The following is an 11,612-nucleotide window of genomic DNA, read 5'->3' on the forward strand; positions in this document are numbered from 1 at the left end:
GATTACTTGACGCGAGCGTGTTGATTGTTTATTTGGAGTTTCTTCTTCTTCATCATCGATCTAGGATGGGTTTCAGGCCGGTAGCCTGGGATAGCAATGATGGACGTCGTTCTTTTCTCATTTGTTTTTGTCCGTAGTCGGACCTTGCTCTTCTTCGTGATATTTATGTATTGTACTGATGTGACTCTGATGTAGCTTGTGGCGAGTGTAAGCCAATTCCATATACTCTTATCTTCAGTACATGTACTTGTAACGATATCTATTCTTACGAAACGACGAGATGCGCTTCTATCCCTATGGGGCCCTCGTGCTAAAATAAGGATAGGATTGTATCTTGGGCGTTACAACTTAATCCATCACATGAAGTGCAATGAAGACTTACATTACTAGTAACGCCAAGGGTTAAAGTTGACGTTTCTAGTAACTCCCCTCTTTATTACCATTAATTGTCTTGTAATGAAGCTCGGTCGGTCGTGGAAGCTACTATATAAGCCACTCCCGGGATCCAGCTCAAGGGTTCAACACTTGTAATCTTTTACACCTCCCATAAGAAAACACCAGCCTCACGACTCGAGACGTAGGGCTGTTACCACTTCCGAGTGGGGCATGAACTCGTAAATCCGAGTGCATCCGCTGCGCCTAGTTAGACTTCGCCCCTCCGTTCGTACCCCTTGGTACTATTGTCAGGGTCATTCCCACGACATATCCCACCATCGACGAGGCCGCGCGTGCCTACGACATGGCGGTGTGGCGTGCCGGACGGCCAATGCGGACCTCAACTTCATGGAGGTCGAGGCCCGGGCGGTGGCGGAGTGGCTCGTGCCGCAGGGCATCCGGATGGAGGAGATGCCGGCGAAGAAGGCGAAGAAGAGACTGGCCGTTGTCGTCGCTCCCAGCGAGAGCAACGAGGCGGTGATGGCTCGGTTGGCACGAGAGCATCCGCAGTACGTCCAGGCCGAGCTGGAGCACTACTGGAAGTGCGACGTCGAGGCAAAAAAGAAGGGGGTGAAGAAGGAGGACGAGGTCGCCCCCTCGATTGTGATCCCTATCGAGTCGTCGGATGAGGACTGGGGTGACTCCGATGAGGAGGATGAGGGGTGCGATAACCCGGACAAGGACGAGTTCTGGGAGCAGTTCCGCAGCTCCGACAACGAGGAGTAGTTTCGTCTAGTAGTTGAATTTATGTATGAGATGAAGTAGTAGTTGGTCGTTTTACATCTTCGTTTTGGACCATCTCTTGGAGTTGCTCTTTTTTTTTACATCTCCGTTTTGGATCATTTGTTGGAGTTGAGCCTTTTTTGAAGATGTAAAAACACTTTTTGGTGCTTCAAATTTGAAGCATCACCGGTTTGGAACACGAAAATATACATCATCTATTGGAGATGCTCTTAGCGTGGGAGCACTTGCCATTATTTGGTCGCTTTGGCTATGTAAAAATGATAAGGTTTTTAAGGATAAAAGTAATTCTTTTATGTAGGTTATTTACACAAGTATTGGGACTCTTCGTTTATGGTCCTTTCTGTAACGTTTGGAGAATCAAGACCTGTTTACGAAGATGTGTACACGATTAAAGAATATAACGAGGGATACTTTTATCCAACATGACGTTATACGGACTCTACATGTTTCTTTGTATCTCGCCTTTTATTTTTTTATTTTTATGTGAGATAATATTGTTTGACTGTGTGCATTTTAGTTATGATAAAGAGGTCCAGTGTAATGCTTATAATTTTTTTTAACAATAAAGTGTTCCTTTTCGAAAATCTATCTATTTCTTTTTTTCTTTGATTCCTAGTACCCCTTTGTTTCTAAATATAAGTTTTTTTATAGATTTTGCTACGGACTATACATGAAACATAATAAATGATGTACATTTTAAAATATGTCTATGTATATATATATATATATATGTATGTAAATACATAGTGGAATTTCAAAAAAAAAAAATAGAAACGGAGGGAGTACAAGATAGCTGGTCATTCGTGCCGAGCGGCTGTTCTAGTGTTCATTTTCGTTTCTGTCTTCTGCTAAACCACATTTTTTGAGAAACAAATGCGACCACTGATAAGTGTTCAGTTCCGTCTGTCATCGGCCCTAGCGGCAACAGTGCAACATTATCCGCCGTGTCAAACTGAAGAACCACCGCTGCCCACACATACCGTTCGGTCGGTCGGTCGGTCGGCGTCGGACCGGGTGGTGAAAACCAAATCGGCGACGAAGCAAAGAGAACACGCCAGAAACAAAACAAAGCCGAGGACCCCGACCGCCCAACGCCATGCCGCTCCTCCACGGCGTCAGCCTCCGGGCCCTCCTCGCCGGCGCCGCCGTCGCGCACCTCTCTTCCTCCTCCATCGTCCGGGCCTCCCCGTGCGCGCCGGCCCCGCCGCTGCGGCTCCGCGCCTTCGCCTCCTACAGCGCCTCGGAACCTCCGCCGCCACCGCCCTCCTCCTCGCCATCGACCTCGCGGGTCCTCGCCTCCGCGGCCGCGGCGTGCGACTGCGAGAAAGGGGCGAAGCCCGCGATCTGCACGGCGGACGAGCTGCACTACGCGCCCGTGCCAGGCACCGAGTGGCGGCTCGCGCTCTGGAGGTACCGCCCGCCGCCTGAGGTGTGTGCTTTGATCCTGCGGCTGGGCGGTGGGCGCGGCTTCGTTACGCTTGCTTTTGTTCCGTTGCTGATCTCGTGCTCGCTTGGCTTACGCAGGCGCCCAAGAGGAACCACCCACTGATGCTGCTGTCCGGAGTGGCCACCAATGCCGTGGGATTCGACCTGTCCCCTGGGGTGAGTTCATCTAATGATTATGCTACTCCTATCGATAGATCGGGCTGTAAACAGTACATTTTGTTTTTTTGTGAAGAAGCCCATATGATGCTTCATTAATCTCTGTAAATTGCTTGTATAATGATGTTGCAAATGCAAACTGGTAGCCATCTTTTAGCTTGGACTCACGTATCACACGGAGTAGCTTAGGTTAGAGTGACACTTAAAAATGCCTTAGCTCACACTCCAAATTTTAGAAAGGAAAGTTCGATAAAAATATCATGGGGTAAACCGAGTGTTATGAACAAACAAACACAACATTTTCTCTTCAAGAGAAGTTTGTATTATGTTTATTGGCATCTTTATTGTGTTACTATTATTGCTATTCCAATAAGCACATCTGATGGGATACAGCATTCAGCAGACGTAAAGGTACCAAAATTTGAAAACGTTTACATGTAGTTGTTATCAAATTTGGTGTGAACAGAACATAGTGTCTGCTTGCACAGCGGATGGTTATTAGTTCTTACGTTGCTAATATGAAATTAGTTAAGAGGTGCAATTGATGTTTACTTGCATAACTAATGGTACTGGTTGGGATGCAGCTAGACGGCAATGAAGTACCATATCTTGCACAAATATAGAAACAACACACTTTAAACGGAAAGCACAAGTTCATATTTTCAGTTTTCTATTAACTGTTACAGCGACTGTTTGCCTAAGTTGTTGGCTTCTTGTACACAATTTACGAAGGAGAATCTGTAGAACTTATTAAGCTTGGCTATGCTTGTCCACTTTTCAAGAGTCCAATGACAGGTGTAATTGCTGTTGTGCTTGTATCACAGGAGTTAAACTATATCAAAAATGTATTCCTGCCTCTATAACAGTTCTGGTGCTCTTTCGAAAAAAATAGTTTGATCCATATCGTTACCTGTCTTGTTTTGTATTATGTATTAATATATGTTATGTACTCAACAAGAAAACATTTATACATCGACTGTCTTCCTTGTTATTGTTGTCATGTTTATAGGCATTTCTTTTATGGCCTCCCCTTTACCCCGTTCTTCCATTAATGCATATGAAATGATGACAGGCTTCCTTTGCCCGTCATATGTCTATGCAAGGGTTTGATACATGGATTGTTGAGCTGCGTGGTGCTGGCCTCAGCACACGTGGATCAGAATTAGCTGCAGCTAGCACCAAGTCTGACACGTCCTCTAATTCAGGTGTGGATAAAATTTTGACACAGAAAGTAAATGTTGTTCCTCCTGCCAAGGATATGTCAACTAACGAACCTCAAAGTTCTGAAGTTCCAGTACTAACAGACACAAATGTGGTAGAAACAAACACATCAGAAGAACCACAGCTGGTGACAAAGTTAGCAAATGCTTTGGCACAATTGAGTGTAACATTTTCAGGTTATGTAAAAGATAGCCAACTGAGAAACATCACTGACAGTTTTTTTGATCGAGTGACAGAACTTGTCCCTGATGCCTCATTAACTAGTAGTCTTGAGGAGGTTGCAGACAAATTTCTAGGGTTGATGGAATTGCCACAGACGTCAGCAATATATGATCAAATTAGCCAATTAAGCCAGCGTCTTGTGAAGATTCTTGGGGAAGGTCAACAAAATGTTTCCCCTCGGTTATTTGGCTGGCAGGAACGCCTCTCCACAACCATAGAAGATCTTCAGAAGCAGTTGGAGCTGATTGTTAGCTATGATTGGGACTTCGACCATTACCTGGAGGAGGATGTACCTGCAGCGGTTTGTAGACATACTCTTCACTGTTGATAGATTAATTGAAGGTACCTTGAACTGCTTAGTAAGAATTAAGATGCTTTTTTGTTTGTGCAGATAGATTATATAAAACAGCAGAGTGTACCCAAGGATGGAAAATTGGTTGCTATTGGTCATTCTATGGGAGGAATCTTGTTGTATGCAATGATTTCAAAGTGTGGTATGTTCCATTGACCTGTCCTTTTTGGGTTTTCCACTAACCTTTCTTAGAGCAGGAAAAACAGCATTTTTTGTTTTAGCAAATGGAATATTTCACATCTTCAACTAGTAGGTGAGGCTAGGAAAGCTGAAGTATGACGCATCAATGTTACACTATCATTGATAACTGTAATTATCTGCACAAGTATCCATGGACGCCTTCGAATTTTATTTGTTGTTTGTTTGATATGCGGTTCTGGAAGTCTCTGAGGAACTATCCCTTGCACCATAGCTTTTGGCCATTGAGCACTAAAGCAAAGGCAAAGTTTGAAGTCATGAATACACTCCACTGTAGTATTAAGAAATTACGGCAACCTGTCTTGTCTGCTTTATCTAATCCCTGGTGGCTAATTCCTGCTAGTATTTCCTTTAAATAGAGCTTACTGGATGTTTGATAAAACTTAATGGACTGCTATCAGGCATCCATACACGGTCAAATCTTGTCAAGGTTTGGAAGATTTTTCGAAAAAGGGAATTTTGTAGACGGTCGCATCAAGGCCATTCAACCGTGTGAATTCACTCCCGGCCTTTACATAACAAGATGCACACATCCCTTACAAGTAACAAACATAGTCTCAAAATGAAAGCGACATAGTTAACACAAAAAAGAAGGCATCCGTAGACTAATTGACTAAACTGCCATCAATGCTGGCCTGCTGGGTAAAAACCTCCTTATGGTTAGCGGGGTGATGGTGTTACGAAAGCAACTTATCTCCAATGAAGGCCCAAGGGGCATATATATATTACACAAGACTTGAGGTGCAAGGAAAGGAAACATAGTCTAATAAGGACTCCTAGACCAATACTAATATCCTACTTCCTAACAGGTGGGTCATGAATGTTGGCTCGCAATAGGTGCTCGGTGGCACCGGCAACCCTAGTTTTGCACTTCTGCTTGTCTTATGGTAGATTTGGAAAGAGAACAGTCTCAGGATTTTGCAAAACTAGTGCACCTTCTAACTGTGCAACATTAGGGATGGGGCTAGTAATTGGCACACTACCAGCGCTAGGGTTATAGGAGCTCTTATGTGGCAAGATAGGCTATTGCTTTTCTTCCTTCTATTTTGTGATAATTTCTGTTTATATTCAATGAAAATAGTGCCTTTGTTCAAAATTTAATGGTTATGACTTCGTAATATAAAATTAGGTCTGTTGCAGCCAATAATTTTTACATCTTGTCTCCTTGAAAGCTATCTATCAGTTATGTGTTTTAGTTTCTTATCCATTTCAGGACATGCTTCCAGTACATGTACATTATTTCCGACCACTGATTTAGTATTTTATTATATGTTCTTCCATTACACATGCCCTTGTGATTTTTAACACTACAGTCTTTATTTTTTGTTCTTCTAAGCTTGCTTGTTATATCAGAAGATCCGATTTTATTACCAAGACACGGCACTAAGTACCATCTCTCCTTTTTCCTCTGCTTCACAAGGATTCGAAGGGGCTGATCCAGAGCTGGCAGCAATTGTTACTCTGGCCTCATCAGTTGACTACACAACATCCAACTCCTCGCTCAAGTTGTTTGTGCCTCTTGTAAGTTGACCATCAAGCAGGTTGACATATTCAATACATGGACAGGAACCTGCTAATCTTCGTTGTTCTTTATTAGGCAGATCCAGCTGAGATGTTGCGTGTTCCTGCTGTCCCACTAGGAACATTACTATCAACCACTTACCCTATGTCGTCTCGTGCACCATACATATTGTCACTGTTGCGCTCTCAAATTTCAGCCAAGGATATGATGGACCCTGAACTGCTTTCGAAGCTTGTCTTGAATAACTTTTGTAAGTCAGAGACCTATATTGTCTTCTCTATGGAAGCTGCCAACTTACAATACATACAAGTATAGTATGAACGTATGATGCCTAGCTAATACAAGAAGTTGCATCATTTACACACATGAAACATAGTTGTTATCTTGCAATACCTGCATTAAGCGAGGTTGTTATCTCCTAAAGAATTTCATCTTAGTGCAAGGTGATGGATTCAAGGCATTGGATGCTACCCATATGTTATGCACTAAACTTGTCAAGTTTGACTGTCGTAATCATCTTTTAAAGAAGATAATAGGGCAGCTGCAGACTTGAAGCGAGTTTTACCAAATGCCACAGCAAAATTGGCCATGATAGTTCATCTTTGTATACTTAGTTTTACTATGAAAGCTCTCAAATTTCTTGTGACAACTTCATGTAATATTCAGGCACGGTACCAGCAAAGGTGTTATTACAGTTGGCGACCGCATTCCGTGACGGTGGGCTGCGAAATAGGACTGGTACCTTTTTCTTCAAAGAGCATTTGCAGAAAATCAAAGTTCCGGTGCTTGCCCTTGCTGGAGATGAGGATCTGATTTGCCCCCCAGAAGCTGTTTATGGTATGGCAACGAGTTCCATTTTAGCTGTGTTGTTTTGCAATGAGAACTTTTTTGTCACCTAGTACTTGACGTATTAGGGCCAATGATCTGCATGTTTCTTTTTTACAAAACAATTTTTGGGCTGGGACTGGGACTGGGACTAAGCTCACAAGTTAGGAACCTAGGTCACTAAGGCTCCACGGCTTGTTCAGAATATACCATCTTTCACAAGTAGGCAGTGGTCTTGCACAATTTACATAGACTATCTGTCATGTGCTTAAGATTGGTACCAGTCCTATCTCCTAAGACAGATGAATGTGGCATGGTTGGGGTATTGCTCGTGGGATTGGCCAGCCATGGTGCTCGGGATGAGGAGAGAAGGCTGGAGACAGGGATTGGATCTTTGCTGGCTTACTCATTAATTGGATCATCCATATGGCATTGTACACCCCCCCCCCCCCTCTGTAGGTCACTGATATCTACTCCCTCCGTCCCAAAATTCTTGTCTTAAATTTGTTTAGATACGAATGTATCTAGTCACATTTTAGCATTTAGATGCATTCATTTGTAGACAAACCTAAGACAAGAATTTCGGGACGGAGGGAGTACTAAAGAATACAATCTTAACTTAACTAATATATTATCACCCACCACTTGCCTAACCAAGTAGATCGGAGAATATCATACGAAAACCAACATTGAAAGAAAACTTCGTGGAAACCTTGTTTAGAAGTTTCAAAAAATTCTGAAAAAGTGTGGGATGTTAAAAGGATGATGTCATATTGTCATGTGAAGTTTCAAGTTCGAACACATTATGAGATGCGAGCTATGGAAAAAACAAATTCAGCAATAAATAGTAGCGTTACTGTTGAGCACTATTCAATGCTGATTTTTTTTCATAGCCCATATATCATAATGTGGTGAACTTGAAATTTGCAATGCAATAGAACATCTCTCTCTTAACATCCCGTACTTATTTGAATTTTTTTTTCAAAACTTCAAAACATCATTTTCGCGTGGTTTTCGCCGGTTTCCACCGAATGTTGGTTTCCATGATATTTTCCCCAAGTAGATATCCTTACTAACTACCCCCTCCGTCCCAAAATAAGTGTCATGGTTTTAGTTCAAGTTTCGTATTTTGGGACAGAGGGAGTATATAACCTGCTATACTTGTGTCCTGAATTGATTGGTAACTGTACTGTTCACGGGATACTTCTCAGGTGAATAGTGATTCCTGGGGCGAATCCTAGCTTGGTGCCATACCATTTGGCGTTGACCTTGTTGTTTGATAATGAGTTGCTTTTGAATTCCGTTTGGAAATCTACGTTTAACAGTTGACCTTTTGTTGTATTTGCAGAGACCGTAAAACTAATTCCTCAGCATCTGGTCACCTATAAGGTCTTTGGTGAACCTGAAGGCCCTCATTATGCACATTATGATCTGGTTGGAGGGCGAAAGGTATGTGTGCATGTGTGTGTATTTAAGGTTAAGGGGTCAAGTTCGGTCTTTGATTCTTACAGTGCTCTGTGCTATCGTGTAGGCTGTCCATGAAGTGTACCCTTGCATAATAGAGTTCCTCTCTCAACACGATGATGTGTCTTCTTAAACTCTTACTACCCGTATATGTCAGAACTGCCACACGTGATCGCACGATGGTCATCCTCGCACGATGGTCATCCTAAATTGTGACCGGATGATACTGTAATCACAAAAATGACAGTGAAGTGGTGAGTAACAAAAGTGTATTTTTCTGTCTCCTTTATGCAGACCAAGCTTCTAGTTTGTTTCTTCAGAACCGTTGATCATAGTGTAGTGTGTCACCTGTAAATGGTATGTATATTACCAAAAGTAGGGATTGAAGAGGATTTCACTAAATTTGCTTCGCACCTACCCTGGTACTGATAATTGATCCCAAAATTAAATAGAAAACGTATGTTGGGGATCATGTCTGTATTGACCAAACGACTCCTGAGCAGCTGGAGTTTTGGCTGGATATGTAGACTGTTATCTGTTATCTGTTGATCTACTGGTGGGATTGATACTATGCGATCTGTTGTATTTCTTACGCCTTCGACATGGGGGTGTGGTACGCTTCCGCCGGCTTATCTTTTTTAAAAGATCGTCCAGCTCACGGGCTGTCAGATTTGGCGTAACAACATAGGTCTTGTTGTACATTTTCTTTTGCAACTCAGGTTTTGTTGCAGATTGTTTTTTCAACTTTACCTTTTGGCAACAAAGCTGATGTTACGGGAGAAACTTCTGCAACTTCAGGAACCAGGACGGGAGCCAGAAAATCAGCCGGTTGAGGGGAATCGTTTCCCTTCGACATGTCTGTGGGGTATATGTTATTGAAACATCCATGGTTTTCTGTATCTTTGCGGAAAACATTCATGTGTGCTCCTTTCATTGATATGACCGAGCCTGTAAGGCAGGAATCGGATGGCAAATTGGCTTAGTTTTTTTGGTTTTTTTTGTGAAACAAGCATTGGCTTCCACTTTCGTTGCATACTTTAATTTTCACGAGGTACTCACCCTTTTGCATAAGCAATAACCTGCACAAAATACTCACCCTTCTTTTCTTTTAGAAAAGGAGGATGACCCCGGCCTTTGTATTTGGAAGATGCATGCGGCCATTATTATTGATTATTTTCGAGGACCTTACAAAGTGTTACAACAATATGTTTAAATCCGTCATCTTCGTAACATCTGTCGCTACTCATATCCATATGATGAAGGGGTGATAACTGGGCCACATACCCAGGCCACTTACCTAAGTCTAACATAAAAAACCGGAAGCCTTAGCCGAGCCGGTCTAGCCATCTGTCACATACAGGGTCTAGGGCACAAAACCGATTTGACGCACTCGTGTGCAGTCGCCGCCATCTTTCACTGGTCCGTCTTCAGAGCAGATATTGAGGCTTCTACCTATAGCAACTTTGTCATCGACGTCACCATGACGTCAGACAGCTACCTCCTCCTGCGCGAGTCCATCTCCACGCATCGGACGTCGAGTCCCCACAGCGTCACACCGTCGATATCCGCCGCCATCAATGTGTGAGATGAAGCACCGCTCCACCATTCCTCCAGCCAGCACTTGCTCCAAAACGATGCCCTCAGGAGGGAAGGCGATAAAACGCCATCATCGTTCGATCCAGGAAGACACAGATCTAGGGTTTTCCCCGGAGCATCCCGAGCTAGATGACGCAAAAAAGCAACACCGTTGCTCCACCAGACGAGCGTCGCCGACGTCACAGCCTCTAAGATGAAGTTGGTCAAAATGCGCCGACATCGAACCACCGCCACCTTCACCGTCGCTTGAGCAACCCCCGAGCAACGCCTTCAGGAAGGAACACGCCACCGCGGTGTTGTCGTCGCTTGGAACAAGGGGACAAGGGGATCTAACGTTTTCACCTGAGCTCCTGGGATGGGGTGGAAGGAAGGGGATCCTCTCCGAAGCCTCTAACAAGGGGAACAACACCCAAAGACGCCGCCTTCGGAGTGGCCGCCGCACCGGCCAAGGGACTCCCCCGGAACCCTTCCAACCACCGGATCTGCAAGGCCAGCATCCAAGAACAGCGAGAAGCCATTAGGGGCCGGATCCACTGCAGATCGGAGTAGATCGGGGTCGAGGACAAGCAACACCATGGCCACCAGCATCCAGTGAGGATCACCGCCGCCACCCCCCGCGCCGTTCGGGTCAAAGAGGGAGCCGCCGACCGCGCACAGGGGCCACCACTGCCTGCACAAGTCGGAGCACCGCCGCTAGCCCAGTGCCCGCCACCTCCTGTCGACGGCCGCCGCCGTGCGCCCCGCTCCCCGCCGCTGCTCGCCGAGACCTGCCCCCTCGCGCCCGACCGCGATCGTCACAGGACACCGTCGTCAACCGCCTACATCCGTCGTCCGCGGAGGAAGGGGAGCCGGGAGAGGCCTCGCTGCCGCCGTCTGCCACGCGGGTTTCATCCGGCGTCGTCACCCGGCGGCGGCGCCTAGGGCTGGAGAGCCCCCGAGTCGCCCAGGGCAGGGGCGACGCGAGGGGTCAGTCTGGGCCTAGATACTCACCCTTCTGCATGAGCAAGAGCCTGCATAGCTTGTGCTTCATGTAATGTGTCTTTTGCCATTATAGCTGGAACTTACACCCACATGGCTTGCTGATAGTCACATTCATGCAGAAGAGGGAATAATATTTAGCTATTGATTGTACATATCCCTTGAAGCTTGTCTATTACTTCCTCCATTCCTAAATAAGTACAAGTCTTTCTAGAGATTTTGCTAGAGACTACATGTGGATGTATATAGACATACGTATAGATTCAACATACTTTAAAGTATAGATTCAATCATTTTGTAGTTCAAGAATTATATTTAGAAACGGAGGAAGTATTAATATTTGCTTGATCCGGTTTGTCTACTTTCATGGCTAATTTTTCACTACGAGTTGTAAAATAAGCATTACAGCACAATTCAGCAACCTGAGCCTAAGTCAGTTCTGCAAGACGTTCG

General features: G+C 44.6%; 1 protein-coding gene across 5 annotated transcripts; it reads left to right on the plus strand.

The window, feature by feature from the left end:
• Positions 1-2,037: 2,037 nt before the first annotated feature.
• LOC123444162 lies at positions 2,038-9,126 on the plus strand. Of its 5 annotated transcripts, none has more exons than XM_045120795.1 (10): positions 2,038-2,589; positions 2,704-2,781; positions 3,854-3,986; positions 4,239-4,525; positions 4,616-4,718; positions 6,195-6,295; positions 6,372-6,546; positions 6,963-7,133; positions 8,470-8,570; positions 8,653-9,126. In XM_045120795.1, the coding sequence occupies exons 1-10, from the start codon at positions 2,053-2,055 to the stop codon at positions 8,716-8,718; spliced, it is 1,752 nt and encodes a 583-aa protein (XP_044976730.1). In that variant the 5' UTR covers positions 2,038-2,052; the 3' UTR covers positions 8,719-9,126. The 5 variants fall into 5 exon arrangements, with proteins under 5 accessions (XP_044976730.1, XP_044976731.1, XP_044976728.1 ...); XM_045120796.1 differs by having other exon boundaries at positions 4,287-4,525; XM_045120793.1 differs by having other exon boundaries at positions 3,854-4,525.
• Positions 9,127-11,612: the final 2,486 nt, after the last annotated feature.

The sequence above is a fragment of the Hordeum vulgare genome, chromosome 3H (genome assembly GCF_904849725.1).
Source record: "Hordeum vulgare subsp. vulgare chromosome 3H, MorexV3_pseudomolecules_assembly, whole genome shotgun sequence".
NCBI lineage: Eukaryota > Viridiplantae > Streptophyta > Magnoliopsida > Poales > Poaceae > Hordeum > Hordeum vulgare.